At 37.8% G+C, this 17,124-nt stretch overlaps 1 protein-coding gene across 1 annotated transcript in view; it reads right to left on the bottom strand.

Moving 5' to 3' along the window:
- Window positions 1-215: 215 nt before the first annotated feature.
- Window positions 216-17,124, bottom strand: part of LOC127023061 (septin-2) — a 40,410-nt gene continuing 23,501 nt past the window's right edge. The window contains exons 11-13 of the mRNA XM_050906954.1: window positions 16,612-16,669; window positions 9,582-9,675; window positions 216-1,429 (exon numbers count right to left, since the gene is read on the bottom strand). Of these exons, the coding sequence (XP_050762911.1) occupies window positions 9,607-9,675; window positions 16,612-16,669 (127 nt within the window). The 3' untranslated portion in view covers window positions 216-1,429; window positions 9,582-9,606. The remainder of the gene's footprint in view (window positions 1,430-9,581; window positions 9,676-16,611; window positions 16,670-17,124) is intronic.

The raw sequence follows: 17,124 nt of genomic DNA, 5'->3' as shown, positions 1-17,124 counted from the left end.
ACTGAGATAACAATGTAATGTCCCTTTTATGCAGTTCAACTCCAAACACAAGCCAAATACACATCCTTGTGATGCAAATTGTTTGTTAATCCTATCCTGATTAAACACTCATTGCTAGACAGCAAAATTAGGGCTAATCATTACATGAAAGACACCCCAATTTAGTACAGAAGACAACGTGTCTCAATCCCATATTTGCAAAATAATTTATGCTTACACATATAATACATGCAAGACTACAAAAGCATGTGGAAGAGAGCTATACAGTCAGTAATGACATAAAGGAAACAGCAACATTTATGAATTTATAAACGTAAGGTGTGCGATCAGATTTTCCAAGGTATTTACCCATCTAAAAGATGTCACTGGGTGCCTAATGAACTTTGGGGAAAAAAAAGTGGATGCAAAGTCTTGCTACCTAACTTGCAGTTAAAACACTTTTAAAGCTGTTTTGAAATGAAATCAAAGCAGTTTGTATGTAGACAAATTCTAGAAAATGCCTTCATTCCCCAGGGTAAATATTATGATTCCTTTGAATATGCACTGTGCACGACGCCACTACATTTCATAGATTAGCTTGAAAAAACCAAAATCAAAAAAAACAACAAAAACCACCCCAAAATGCAACATTTTCCACATTCGTACAATTTATTACAAAACTTCAATGAAAATTAGTGTTATGGTATATAAAAAATTCAGTACATGCCATCACTCAGCTGACAGATAAAATGCCTGTGACAGAAATTCTTGCAATCAATACTTGAGACCTGAAGACAAATCTTCAGAGGCATCCAAAGCAGTTGTTGGCATGCGTAGTGTTTATGGTATGTTAAGGCACGATGATTTAGAAAAGTCAGCTTCTTTGCATCACTGGTGAATCATCAGTGTTTTGTACATTTTCTCATACATCACACAAATATAAATCACCAGAGATGAAGCTTCAAAAGTAACCAAAGCACAGAGAAAGTTATGAAAAACTGATACAATACACAATTACTTAAAATGGCAAGTGAAAGTTATGATACTGTGCAAACACACATACGTTTACTGTAAACAGGCCACAAAGTCTTTTAGTATTAATCACGAAACTGTTGAGAATAACCTAGCAGATACACGATTAACTCCTTAAATCCATCACAATGACTAGTCCAAACAGTGTACTCTATCAATTTCTGTATAAAAAGGTATAGGAAGGATAATAAAACCACATTTATAAGTATGAAGACAGTGTTACCAAAAAAATCAAAAAAGATACAATATAACTTGATTAACGTTGAATATATAAAACAAGCTGTTTTACAACATGATCTTCAGACTTTGTGTTTGTTTTAATGCAGGTCTTGATCTGCGGCATCCAGCTTTTGCATTTGAACGTTACCATTCGGTCAAAGAAAAGAGAGCACCCATCCACTTAGAGAACTGTATACTGCTGCAAACAAAAGTGGAAAACAAAGAGCATTAGAAAGGACAAACTCTCAGCACTGTCAGAGCGTTTGGGGCAGTCTGAGCTCCTCTGAGCAAAGCAGCGTAATCCAGGGAACGGGGCATTTCAGTTACTGCATCCCAGGGACCTGCATTAGAACTAGATCAGCTGAGTCAGACATAGTTTGGCCCCAAATATTTATCACAAATCTAATAAGAGCACATAAATGAGAATCTATTTTTAAGTTATGTACTTTCTTAAGCACCCACACCCCCCTCCGTCTGCAAGAATACAAGAACTGCGTTACAGCTCAACAGTAATGCACACAAGACACCAACCTCAGCCTGTTACGTGAAGCATTACTTCTGCTGAGAAAAACAAAACCCACTTATCTGAACAGGGCTAAAAGCAAGCAGCAAGTGTGATGTCATGCACAAACACTCTTATGACACTGCTTAGGTAAAATAGGAAAGCAAACAGATTTTTCCAAGCATTCATGCAGCAGTATTCATACGGCTGAAAGAAGGGATACTGCTCTGTAATTTCAAAAATAACTACCAGTTTTCCATGTCTCTATAGCTACTTGCCAATCAAAAAGGCTCCTACAAAGAAAGCAGAATTCCAGCTTTCCCTGAAAATTGGGCCCTGCTTAAGAAGCTGTGTCAGATTTGGAACTCAGGAGACACCTCAAATTCTCCAGTCCCAAAAATACTCATTCCCAACAGGCAAAAATAGCTTAATCTAAACATTCATCTGGATGGAAAAAAGAAATATCCTAGAAAACGTTGTGTCACTCACTTGTAAAGTGCAGTGCAACACTCATCCAGACTACAGTTGCTGACTACAGTTGGCATAAGGAGCAAGGAAAGCTGACAACAGGGTCCTTTGCTCTTTGCCATTCTCACAGCGGGAATTCTGTTCAATACACAATTACTTAACATTTTAGGGAGGCCATCACTTCCCCTAACAACTGAAACAAGCAAGCCAACATTAAGGCTTTAAAGCCAGAGTCCATACATTGCTAACCAAATTCAATATTCAAATTCAAAATTAACCTGTTGTGCTACACTGCTACTTCGAGTACGAAAGAGAAACTAAATTTCTGCCATTGCCTGCCTAACTCTAATTTGTTACAGCAGATACCTCGAGGAAACTGTAACTGATGTTTCAGACTCACAAAAAGATTGGAATTTCCAATAAACATGAAGGCTCGGCTTATAAGCGCAGCTGTGCACTGATGTTACCAGCATTAGCAATACGATATCCACATTTTATACGCTCGTAGAACATACTTGGGCAAAGTATGGTTGTGCATTTTCAGTGTGGATTCATTTCACTGCTCTTTCTTCCTAATCTCCTTATGAGACAATATTTTATGATACATTAGGTTGATAGCGTTCTTTGCAAATTTGATCTCCAGTTTCATTAGACTAACCTTACAGTCCCCCATACTCCTTTCACCAATACATAGCTTTAATAAATGCCTCCACCTGCAATGTGAATTCATACCATCATTTAAGAAAGACGATACATTTCTCCAGTATGCCATTAAAACAAAACTTTCTCAGTAAGTAGCATAACTAGCACTACATACGCCTGCACCCCGATGCACATGGTCAGACAGCTCAGAATTCTACATTTGCAAAGGTTTCAAAAGCCTTGGGAAGGAATGGGTTTGCCTCCACCTCAGCTGCTTCCAAGAACACCACTACAATGCAGGGCAACTTAACATCTCTCCATGTACACTTCTGAATTCCCAATGAGAGAAATTTGCTTTATAAGCAGTTACATTTTCTCAATGACCTAAATTCTTTTTCTTCCAGTAGCATCCATTTTATGTTGTAGCTACAGCCCTTTGAGTGTCCAATCATTAGCAAGAACTTTCAGAAATAGTGTCTTTCCAAAAGGAATAAGAGTAGTGGATGACACTAATGTCCTGTTGTTAGCTAGTTTTGACTCATTTTGTCACTCACGCTCCCTAACATTTTGGGTTTCTGATATTTTAGCCATCCTCTGTTGACTTCGCTGCTTCAAGTTTGTTCCCTTTCCTTTTGCTAGTCTGTAGCAACACCTTATACTTCCCCACAGCAAACATAATCAGCCAAGTATATACAAAGTTACAAAACTGGCCTTTGAACTGCTTTCCAATGTTTATCCGTTAATTTAATATGCTAATAGGGTTAATATCCACTGAGTCACATACGCATACCAGGCTCCAAGCTCCAGAACTGTAAGAAATGTTCCTCTGAAAATGTTCATTTAGCAAGAGGTGGCCTGAAGCATTTACAGGTCCCCCATGATACCATGTCAGGCTTTGGCTCGGGCAGGTCTGCGTACTCCACTCCTCAGGCCCGCTAATGCCTGAGAAATTCTGGCAGCAAGCACCTCCCCTCCCTCCCTGCATCCAACAGCTGTCACTGAGATACAGGAAGAGGTGGAATATGTCAATTGTAACATTCCTGGGTAATCAAGCCTCTCAGAGGCAGAGTGCAAGGTGCCACTGCACGTATTCACAAGAATTGAGAATGCCACTGTAGCCACTGCACTGTGGACTTCATCTTTCCCAAGGTATCGACACATTAGTGAAAAGCAAATAAATATATTTCCACTCACCCCTGACACTTCCCCACAAAACAGGATTTCTGCAGTGAGTCATTAGGAATTTTATATTCTCTCTATTTTATATTCTCTGGGATCACTTGGCAAAAATTGAACCAATTTGCATTAATCCATTTACTGATAAAATTTATTGAGATACAGTTTGGGCAATTATGTGAAAATATGAGAAAAACTTGCTATTGGGCGTTTCAATCTTTTTTATTTTATGTTTTGCAAACATTGTGTCATTCCTTGGAAAGCTTTTAAGTCTGCAAAGTAGAGAGGGTTTTGGGAGGTGGGGGGACCATTTTGCTCTCCTCTCCTCTATAAGCATAGCACTTCTGGAAATTGGTCTCAATGGGAATGTGCTTTTCAAGATGCATAAATCCTACAGTGTTAGAAATGATACACTGCTATTTCTAGGAGAGAATTTTCCTTATAGAAATAGGTCCTGACAAAGTCCTGGAAATTTTGCATACAGAAAATGCAGACAGATAAAAATCTAAGCAAGATTCTTTAAGAGCCAGAAGATAGACAACATCTAGGTACACGAGGTTTACAGACCTGACTAATACTTCAGACTTATGAATCATATTAACAATACATATTTTTTTCTGTACAATGCTTTGAAGACTACAATTTTAACAAAGTGCTACCTTTTTCCTATTGGGAAGAGTTGCACAACATATTTTCTGTCAAAGGCCACAGACAGAGAAGCTGTGGAACAGCCAAGGTCACAATCCAAGTACAATATCATCTTTTATTATGTTCTACTTACAGTCCAGGAACATGACTGTTTCACCAACTGAGAGCAGTATGGACTAACAGGAAGATGTAAGATATTATTTTTAGATGAACAAACTCAAATGAAAGCGTCATTGTTCTACACATCAAGGAGTAAAAGCCATAGCATGACTCTCATCTGAAGACTGCCTAGCTCTCTGCACATTATACACAAGGGCAGGTGGGCACCAGCTACAAGGTGGCTCTTGAGGACTCTTCTAAGATCTTTCTATACAAGTTAACTTCAAGGTCCTATGGAGCCACCCAAGTTCAGCACTTCAGTTGTACAGTAGCAGAGGAAAAACGACAATTTCTATCAGAAGTGTACTCTCCAGGGGAAACGAAAACTTGCGCTAGCCCATCAATGCAGGGTTTGCTGAACAACTCCACAGTTAGAAGAGCTGAAAAGAGCTGGAGAACGATGGCGCTCTTCTAGTCTAGCCAGAGAAACATCCACTGGCAGTGCCAGGCAGTTGTTCCGAATACTACAAATTTGCCCAAGCTTCACATTCTCTAGGCTCTCAATTTCAGCTGCCAAAAACTACAACATGATCTTCACTTCCTCAAATGACATTTCTCATCGGATCAATTCAGCATTCAGCAGCATCGTTTTAGAAGGCTGGTTGCTATGACAATGCTTTGTGTTGTTCTGTTAAATGATGTCAATTCATTGGTAGAAAGAACTAGCTGTTTCGTGCCTTTAGTACTGTTCTTATCAAGAATCAGAACAGTGTTAGTGAGCTCAGGAGGCTTTAAAATACTTGTGGAAATCATGAGCTATACTGAAAGAATTTTCAACATCCTACAGATATTTTAAGTGCAAGATGCTTGGGGTTTTTTTCTGAACACATTTCCCTAACCATAACTACATTTCCAGCTGGCTATATTTGTTTTCCATAGCCTGGCTTCTGTTACTGGTTTGTCCCAGTATGATCTTGAAACTGAGTGGAAGACAGACAATCCAGATTTGTAAGAATAACAAGAGGAAAACAGATTGCAAAAAGATACACTTTCAGAAATAGAGAAGGAAAGGGAAGAAACATCCATCAATAACCATTTCACTTGAAAAAATAATTCCAGCTTTTCGTAATAATTGCTCATCTGAGATGGACAAGCTTAGAAACAAGTAAATATGCTGTTGGAATTAGCGCAGGCTTATTTCAAAAGCATTTCGTATTGCAGTATTCAAATAAAACTAAATCTGTTTTAGTTTTTGGTAACTTATTCCACCCTTCCATCTCCTTCCTCTCCAATCCTTCATTTGAACAGTCAAATATAAGAAGCAATAAGCTCCTACAATTTACAGCAGTGTCTTGCATTTTAGAAGCAAAAAAACAGAAAAATCAAGCTTGTCTTGAAGTCTTTAGCATGCTTCACATGGATTTGTAAGATTAGTATATCAAAAGTTAGGGTAAAAAAAAATTATTCCTGCTTATTCCAAGAGTATTCCGGTGTCTAGCTGTGCTCTCACTGCCTGCTACAAACACCTCCACATGCACTGTTTGTACACAGAAGCTATGAAATGTTTACAGGAAAGGGACAAAAGCGTAGGTCAACACACCTTTGTTAGGGCTGGTCTCAAAAGCTCTTCATCATCACCATCTTGTAGAGTAAGTCTGTACTCACAGGCTTTTGTCAAAAACTGCAGCTGGCACACTGGTCACTACTGTTTCCAAAATCACCTTCCTTTCCTACCTCTAACGCAGTCTCCACCAGTGCTGCTCTTCATTCCCCTTCAGGTTTCTACTTCTCCACAGTAAGAAATCTGTCCGTCCTCTTTGGAAACTTTGAACATATTCCCTGCATATAATCTTTGCCTTTGTCACTCCCCTTATGCTTCTCTTACTCTAGCCTTGAAAGTAAAGTGCTTGAAGTAAATTCTCCCTTTGCTCTTTTCATAAAACCTTTAAAGATGCCCCTGTTCAAAAGGATCAGGCAAACCAGACCTTCCAGTCATCCCATCTCTGTAGCACTTCATGATAATACAGACTCGTCAGTCTTTTTGGCAGGGATTTGAGTTTAGCACTTCTTAATCATTATGCAATGCAAGACTCTTTCCAGAAAACCCCGAAGCATTCAGCAGTCTTCTCCCCAGCCCAAAATACATCTGAAACCAGAAGTGGGTATTTCACATATTTGGGTATCACCACATTTCATTATCTTACTGTTTACTCTCCAGCTCTTATCTATGAAGGTATTTACACCATACTTCTCTTTTCCCAAAATATCTGAGAACATCTTTATATCTGTGCTTTATGAAGAGAAAAATATTTGTAAGGGATGGGGGGGGGGGGATCAATAAATACCTATTTATCCAAAATAAAAAGAGTGAAAATGTTAATTTTTACATAAATTATCTATAAAGTTACATATTTTTCTCAGCACAAAGACTAGTAAGGGTGCAAAAGAGCAACTGGAGGAGAGACTGTGCTTTCAGTAGCAGAGCTGATCCTTTAAAGTTCTTGTAAAACTAGAACCTGAGAGATGCTCAAGATAAGCTGTGATAGAACAAGAAGATTGATACCAAGTATATTTAAATTTGTTAGCAGTTTGGTTCTGTTAACTACTGTGTTAATTACAAGTTTCCTGGTTTCTCTGGAAATAGTGAGTTCAATAAAATACAGCAAATAAATTTGATGGGAATGCTGGAGGTTGAAATCATCACTCCTCCTAAACGGCAAAGTCAGTTAACATGCATGAGAGAAACTTCCCTAAGGCTAAGTTCTAGGTGAGGATTCACTTCAACATGCTGACAGGACCATGCAGCAACACTCTGGCTTAGCAGGACTGCAACTGCAGTTCTCACTATGCATATTAGCCAACAAATTACACTAAAAGTCTATCAATCAATCTCAAGGGTAACAAAAAAGAAATTCAAAATTCTTTCCTGAAAGCAATCTGTCAAACAATGATTTCCATAGCAGCTGCAGAAACGTAGTTTAGCAGACTCCAAAGAAACAGCAGGACCTCCACATATGAAGAGCTCATTCAAATCCTTCTCAAATTTATTCACATTCAGTATTTCAGACCAACTAACTTTCTCAAGATTTAGTTTGAACTAAATCACAACAAGATTACGTGGATGCTTAGTTAAATCTGCAAAGCTCTCCTGCTTAACACATTCAGTGGTCCAATATGTATTCCAGATTAGCAATGTAAAGTATCTATAAAATAACATCTCACTTGGATGCACACGAGCATGCTCAGAACTCTGTTTACTTATGTATCCATGGCTGCAAATTCAGCCTGGGACAAACCATGCTCCAATTTGTTTTTATAAATACCATATCCAGTATTGCCAGAAGCTGTGAAACGCAGGGAATTCTGATGCCATTACTAGCTAACCATTAGTGGGAATACTGCATCCTACTAGCCCTCAGATACTGATTTTCACAGCAAACCCAGTATCTAGGAACTGAAGAAAGAGCTCTAAATATATTTGTATCATTTGCCATCCTGCGCTCTGCAAGCAACAACTACGGACAAGCCTGTTAGATTTAGAGTGTTTTTTTTCTTACCGAGTATCAGTTTAAAGGATGCCATGTGACTAAATGTGATTTGTAAGTCGCAGAAAGAATTGAGCTGCTTTGCAAAAACCAGTAATAATAATTTACACTACATAAGGTTTCCTGCATCAAACAGCCATTTTCACAAGCGGTCAGAGTTTGGCCACATGAAACAAAGTCACCATGAAAACTTGGGACCTTCAGTTCAGACTAAAATATTTAACAGGCTGCATAATTACCAGCTCCTGTCTGGGGAAGTGAGAGCTTTATGTCAGACACTGCTATCACATACACTGCATGGTCAGCCACAAAATTATCGTCAGTGTTTAGATTTCCAACTCTGGGAAAATATATATTAGTATGGAAGTTGGAAGACATGATGTGAAGACTCCTCTATCTGCAAGACTTAGAATTGTGACGGTAAGAAACCTGAGTTTGAGTTACTTTGTTCCCCTTAACTACTTCACTTAAAGATCACAGTGCACATACCAGTAAAAGCATCAACATCTGCTTAAATAGGAATCCAGTGAATAAGTTTATTCCTTAGGAGACTTTTTTTTTTTTTAATTTAATATAAACAGGAAGACTGAAGGTTCAAATAAAGGCAACAAAAAATCTCCTTATTTTAGACTTGGAATGTTGGCAGCTGCCACAAGGTCATAAGGGATAATATAATCCATTTTATTCAAGCTTTACATTCCAGAAGACCAGCAATCACAACTAGAGTATTAAACTGAAGTATTAAGCAACAAGACTCCTCATATCCTTCTATTTTTCATTCTTGCATTTAAAAAAAATTATGCCAGAAGAGCTGCATTCTGAAGAAAGCATGAATATTTGCTACAAGAATTTTTTTTCTTCACTCACTCTGATCCCACCTAATATATGATATATGACATCAAGGGAGTCTGTATTCAGTACACGTAACCAGTTTGTCTAAAATTGTTTGGTTCTTTGAAAAAAATGCTATAAATTCAGCAGCCTACATACTCCAAAACACCCTAACTTTTGTTTATATATAGTCAAATTAATTTTCTGAGCAGCTTTTGCTAACAGAAACAAAGCCGCATGATCCAAAAATAAGGCACTAAAGATAAGCATTTACAGGTCTTAAAAACAGCTGGAAAGGTAACATCTGGATAGATTTTTTCCTAGTCTACCCAGAACATCACTCAATTTTTTCTGTAAGTACTGTAAAAGCAAGTCCAAAGTGCAAAATTAACAACAATCATTGTGAAAATCTTATGTAAGAGAAGTCAAAAAAGTCATACCTGATGCATCCAGATGTTAAGCATCTTAATCATCACCAGGCTTCATCCTCATTTGGGCTTGCATCTGTGCAATCATCTCCTGCATGCGGCGCAGCTGTAAGACACACACACACGTTTCAAACAATTTCATGAGGGATGCAAAATCCAGGAAACTTTAAATCTTTTTCTTCCATGGCAGAACACAGATCCGATTTGCCTCTTTATAAATTGGAAATGTTAAATTCATTCACATGATCGAATACTTTGTTTTTCCCACCTCAGATTCTTTAATGCATTACATCTAATTTTCACAAAAGATTTGTAAGAATACTTATAATGAAAATAAAGCAATAAAATCCACATCTTTTGAAGCTTGCAGACCTGTGAATTAACATTTAATCTACAATAAAGAAAACATGCCCTTTATGTGTGTACAGAGATACACTGCTCGAGTGAGCTGAAGCAGCTTTTTTCTGATACAAGTGCTCAAAGCATCATATCATGTATGAATACTCATCTTGTGGCTAACCAGATATTGTTGCTAAAAATTTGCAGAGTTAACAGCTCAACGAGCAGACAGAATTTAAAAACTACTTCAAAAGCAAAATAGAAAGATGTTTACAAAATTTGGAAAGACAGACTAAACATATTAAGCACCAATATTTTACATTTAAACAATGACCTTTCCCGGGAATAACTGTTTTCTTAAAGGCATTTTCTTATGACACTTTAAGTTAATTTCCGTCTCATAAAAGGCCAGTTATATATGCTTCCCCCCCCAAAAACACATTAATTTAAATAAACGTTCCTAAGAAAGAATAAGAAACACTAACACAGATTTTCAAAATGTATATGCAAATAGCTCTAATTTGGTTTACAAATGACTAGGTATTTCCTTCCAGATGCAGGTGGGGAAGCTCCACATACACAATTGCAAGTGCCCTATCTTACAAACTGGAAAAGAAATAGGCTGCAATTTCCATGCACATTGTATAAAATACGAGTCAATCTAAAACTGGAGATCAGGTAATAATCCGAGGCTTGTACAGCAAGTTTTCATTGTTCTAAGAATAATTGTGTAGTTTTTAATATATCCAGCTTTTTCCCCCTTTAGCTGTTTTCTTTTTTTTTAAAAGCTGAAAGAAACATCACAGAACAGGGAAAAATTAGCTGCAGATGCCTGTATTACTTCTTCTTGCCTGGCTTCAGATACAGATTTGGGAAACAGTAAGAAACTGAAGTGCAGAGCTTGCAGCATAGGCAGAGTGAACAGAGCTTGCCTAAAACTAGCTGGCTTATATACTAATACTTATCCTCTTGCTGCAGCAGCACAGGGTTCAGTGGAGGCTAATTCAAGTTCCTGTGACTGCAGCATAGATACACTCTGACAAAAGGAGATTCACACAGGAACACTGTGAGACACAGCTAAGTCTGTAATGATTATTATATACCCATCTACATCTTTCTGCTAAACACTCAAAACAAAAAGCTTCTGATCAAAAAGAAGGCATAATGCTGCAGGAAGGAGGGAAAAAAAAGCAGAAAGTCTCAGAAATGAGAGTTGCATTGATTCCATGGTCCAAGAAAAGAGAAAAGTTTCAAAGATCAACTTGCAAAAATGTAAGACACCTGGTCTTTTGAACTGCCTCTCTGCAGATTTACCATCAGAATAAAACTAGCTTTTTGGAAGCTTGCCTACTTCAGCTTTCCCAAGAGCACTCCAAGCTGAGCCATGAAACATTCCCAAAATAGAAACCATTCAGTAATCACAGGGGAAGATACTGCTGCACATGTATTATGGTGATTGCTCAAACGCAGCATTCTGCTAATAGCCAACATCATATTTTAAGACTTAAATACAGCGTCGAGTCTCACATTTTCTTAACCTTAATAGATAAAAATATGCCCACACCATGAAAGAAATCAGATGCTGCATATGACTCAAATGTAAGGTAGGACAAAAGCGCTAGGAGATCTACTCTGCTCTAACATTAAGACTGTAAGATTTTCCTTTTCCATTTTCATGTGGTGTTTTTGAGATGTACTGGTGGAGTGTTAGTCTCACACATTTGCTAAATAATGGCAAGTTTCTGAAGCTATTTTAGCATGATTCAGCAGAAAAACTTTCAGGCACAAAAAAAACCTGTTAAAAAACCTAGGCACATTGTTGTCTTCTATGGCCATTAGTAGATAAGTCGTCATTGAAGTTTCCTTTTCATACGGAAAGTTGGCAAAAAAACAAAAAGAGGAAATAAAAATAAAAAGGTACTCAAGCACAGCTACCTTTTTCACTGCATCCTGGGCTGCATCAGTGTTTTGTTTTGGTTTTTGTTGAGCATTTGATACGCAAACAATCCAGAATGGTTGCTTTCTGCTGTAAAACTGTGGCTTCTCAAGAGCACTAAGCAAACTCACAACTATCAGTTTCGTAACAGTATTCTTAGCAGACCACCTGTGAGTAATGATAGATACCACACACTAAAACCTGGCTGCATAACTACAGGGATAAAGTTAGAGGTAATAACTGAACTTAGGGAGAATGCACACAAATATCTTGGAGAGAAAATTGTTTGCACAGTAAGAATCCTGTCAGGTCAAGTGTAAAATTGAAATTAAAACTAAAAAAAAAAAAAAAAAAAAAAAAAGAAGAAGAATCAAGCTGTATCATACCCAAAGTGGTAATCCTGTCAGTCTTGTCCACAATTCCTCTTCAAGTAGAGGACAGGACATAAGAACCATTCCTACACATTACAATACAAGCTAAAAACAACTCGTGTGTCTTCACCTTACTAGACCTACTGCATAGAGAGAAACAATCTTTCCTCTTAGTAAAGGTGAATGTAAAAGATCACACAAAAGACTGAAATTGATGTAATATCAACATCCGTGTTCCCTTCGCTGTTGTGGATTGCAAGCATCAAGAGCACACCACGACTTTGATCTTGCTCAGCAGTAAACCCTCTCACTTGTAAGCAGCATTAATACATTCTGCAGGGAACTTGCATTCATCCCCTAAAGAAAGGGTATTACAACATGATAGCATAGGGTCAATGCACATGATGAAAAGGAAGCTAGGAAGCAATGTTTGGAAATCTGTTAAAACAAACAACTCCTGTGAATTCCCAGATAACAAAAATCAAAAGAGTAAACTTAACCTTGGTATAAAATCCACTTAGCTTACTTATGTCAGGACTAAAATTTACTTCAAAATTCATGTAACTACTGGGTAGTGACTACACATAACTACTGTAGCAACACAGAAAGGAAACAAACATTTGAAATGAGAGTTAAGGTTACAGAGTTAAAAGTGAACCATACAGCTGCCTAATGGCTTCTACACCATTAACAGAAACTACAGATACACAGCTTTGCTTTACCTACAAGATTTCATCTGTAGTATGTTTTGCCCGGAATACCAACAAGTACTACTCCTGTCTGAACAAGGCAGGTGGCTTTTCAGTGACAACCCTACAGATATCACAGGAAAAGAAATGTTAAAAAATGAACAATATCTGCTTCCCACTGACACGCTTCTCCTCCCCACACCAAGTATGATTATTTCTGCCCATGCCTTTACATAAGAAAGTTCACAAGGAAAGAGGCTGCAAGAACAGGGCAAGATGGAAAACTGTAGACAGTGGATTTTCTAGTACACCAGGATGTTCCCATGACTGTTGCTGTTGGATAAAAATACTTCCAATACCAAAGAGTACAACTAATCTTGTTAACTGAAGACAAGAAAAATACTCCTAAGTTACTATATATTTGAAAGGGGCTACCATCAAGATAAATGTCTTTCATAGGACACATTGACATTATAAATAGCAGAAGTCACTATGGCCACAGCCATCGCACTACATGGGCAGCAAGCATTGTTCCCTCAAAGAACAACTCAAAAGGACAAAAAAAAGCAATTACTCAAAAAAAAAAAAAAGTAGTTGTTCTTCATTCCAGCTCTCAAGGAATTCCCATTGCTAATTGCTTACTAAGGGTTTTCTTCTCATGATGTTCTCCCAGGACTGAGACTACATCGCTTCACAGAGGAAGGCTGAAGCATTCTGCACAAAGCATGCCTCCTTCCCCCTGCACTAGGCAATAGCATTCCACAACACAAAGTAACCTTAGAGCTGTTTTTATTTCCCTCAGGTCTGCAGGCCTTCATCAGCAGTCACGTTGTCTCTCCACATAAAAGTTTTCACCTTATCTTTCACGAAAACACTCACACAAATACCTGCAATACCAGGCAGTTACCCGCACATGTAAGCATTCATCACATCCTCACCTACCTGCAGGGCTGCTGCTAGACCCCAGCCTGGCAGCCCTGCCACTGCAGGCTATCCCCACGCTGACTCCCATACTAAACCAGGGTTCTTCATCTCATCTGATAAAGGGTTAAAGACACTCAGAAAGTTGAAGGACAGAGAGAAAACAATTTCAGCATTGCGATTAATTCTACTATATTCAGCCTACTGCTGACTAACTCCACTGAAGACAGTGGAGCAAAGGGATTTGCCCAAAGCCTCAGGGTAGCTCACTGGAAAAATCAGAGGAAGTTTGTTCCTTGCTGTTTCATGTAATCATGGCCTTAACATTTTTCTGGAAGTATTGCCTCTCAAAACTTTGAAAGGTTTTTATTATGAGATACTTTCAGAGTAGAAAGAATATGGCACAACACTACAAACAAGTTTGTGCCCACAACGTCAAAATAATCTGAACTGCAGCATATTTACAGTAAGGAACATGGATATTTATTCTTAACTTTTATTCTTATTTTCACTTCCCAGCCCAGAAAAACAGGTCATCACTTGCAAATGAGTAAAAAGCACAACCAGACTGAGCAATAAATCCAAAATGACAGATTAGCAATTCCAAATTGCTGAACTGGGGACCACATCCTTTGGCATAATAAAAGATCATTTAGCAAAAGTGATGCCTTGATAAAGATGATCCTGGCACTAGCCCAAGCATTCATTCCTTCCAAGGTTATATAAACCTCACAAAAACCGTAAATAGAACTTCAAGCACCGTTACTGATGGGAATGCAAAACAGGAGGGGAAAGAGATATTTGTTTTCTCTGCAAAGGCCATGGAATGCAAGCCCATTTCCTCTGTGCCTCTTTCCTCCCCAGACTTTTCTCAGTCTGAACCTCAGGGATGATACGGAGATGAAGGGATTTCATACCGGCTTATCTACAGAAGATTCAGCAAAGCCTCTTGATCTCTTTGGGACAATAGAACGCAGAAGTTAAAAATCTATTTGTTTTTTCAAGTTCTAACCTAATCCTCTGCAACTTCAGCAGCAGTTATTCAGAGACGATTACTCCCAGAGGAAACTTTCAGAGACTGTCCTCCAAGAAATTCAAGACTTCATCCCTTTAGCCATATTATATAAAAAACCACTTTACACACACACATATATATATAAAAATACTATAGATACATTCACACAAGAGCGGTCAGAATAGACCAGTATATAATAATGTGCCTGCCATATCAACAAGTTTCCAGGGGAAATGGTTATAGGAGAATTTTTTCAGACGTAAGCCTTAAGACAAGTAGTTCTAACAAGGATACTCAAGTTTCTACTTAACTACTAGACATGTACAATTTATATAGTTCAAATAACAGGAGAAACAGTTACGACTTAAATTCTCTACTGCCTGGATCTTGGAAGCATGAAGAAAAAAAAAAGAAAAAAAAACCACAAAACATTTCCAAACGATGCTCTTGCTATTTTCAAAGCATCTAGTATTCCTGGCTACCAGCTGATGGTCTACTGTTGTTTCGCACACACATCAGTAAATGGGAGGCAGTTAATTCGTGTACAGAATACTTGCAGAAGTTCCACTCTCATAAGTGCATGGCCATCAAGTATGCTTATGTTGCTAAAATGAAGTTATACAGTGATAAAGATGCAGCTCATTTAATTTCCAGTAATTCATATTATTAGCTACTAGTTATGGTAATAATCAGCTGCTTCTACATTTCCTTTTAGGAAAATTTTTTGCTATTTAATGTCAACATGCCAGGGTTAGCCAATAGCTAACCAGGGTTAGCTATTTTTAAATATGGATGCTATAAAGGAAAAAGGAAGTGCACAGACTGAAGTAACTATATTCCAAAAATTTCCATGTACGGGAGTCTGAATCTTTCACCTCAGAAACACACAAAACTGCGCGTAGGTTTTTTTATTTCTTACTCCAAATCACTGCATGTATGCATTGATCTTTTAAATCATGCCTTCCTCCATTTATGGACTTGGATCCAAGCTGAATTGGATAAAAGAAGAATAAACAGAAAAAAACCACTATCTTCCAATTGGCAGCAAGTCTTAAGCTTTCACAATGCAACCAGTCATAACCATTGGCAGTGTACTCCTTGAATTCAAGTACTAGGCTAAAAATCTCTGAATCTTTAGACCTTTAGCATAAAAATGTTAAGTTGAAAGGCCTACTAATAACTTGAAACCAGAGTAAGAAATCAGAGATTGAAAACGTTAAATCCATAAGTTGACTGGTACAAGAGAAATACCATGAATTTTGCTGCAAGTCAACATTAGGATGCAAAAACATGCACATTAATTATATTATGGGATTTTTAAGACTCAACAACCTTTTTCTACTCCATAGCCACAAGACAGAAGAAGCAATTTACTGGTAACATACTTGTGGTAAGCCATGCGCATCTGAAATGACATTAGACTATCAGTCTACCCCAACATACTAAGTTTAAAGCAGCATAGGTAGCTGACAAACATAAATTGATTTCAATACTTAAAAAATAGCAGCTATCCTTATGGAAAATTAGCATACAAACTGGAAGTGATAAATACCCTGCCTACAACCAAGAGTCCACATGCTACCTACCATCCACAGTATGCAAGTGACTATAAACAAAACACTTTGTATGGGCAACTTGTCTGTTCAAATTAGGTCTGTCATTTTTCACAACTCCAATCTTACACTCCGTAGGCAGTAGTTGATGTAGCATACTGAAATTGGAACATAGCATGTTATATTAAAGAACAACAGTTTTAGAAGCTCCGTCTTACCTCAGCCTCTTTCTGCTGGAGGATTCTATCCTTGTCTACTACTTCTTCTTCAACAGGCCTATTGAACAAAAGAAGGCATTGATGGTATAAGATACGGCAGTAAAAGTCTCCAAGAACAGATTCAAGGCTCATATTTCAGCTAATACAACAACAACAAAAGTCTACATGCTTCCGCACAGGGGAAATTAGGACATTCTTAAACCCATGCTTCCCTTTTATAAAATGCCATCTTTACCTCATAGACTCCTGTTATTCACTCTGTTTCTTAAAATTCAATTTCTTCACTGCTATGGGGATTTTTTGCCATTTATTCTAATTAAGAGATTCCCTCCACTATCTATACATGGTACAAAAAAATCAACCATTAAAAAGCTGTGTAGGCTACTTCCTTTCTTCTTTAAGATCAAAATGCTTGGCTGAATACTTAAAGAACAAATAAAGTGGGGACAAGAATAAGTTGCTATCAAAAAAGATGCAGCACAGGTAGATGCTGATTTTTTGCATTAAGTTGCC

Source organism: Gymnogyps californianus, chromosome 16, assembly GCF_018139145.2.
Source record: "Gymnogyps californianus isolate 813 chromosome 16, ASM1813914v2, whole genome shotgun sequence".
NCBI lineage: Eukaryota > Metazoa > Chordata > Aves > Accipitriformes > Cathartidae > Gymnogyps > Gymnogyps californianus.
The sequence above is the reverse complement of the archived record's forward strand: the minus strand, read 5'-3'. Positions and strand labels throughout refer to the sequence as shown.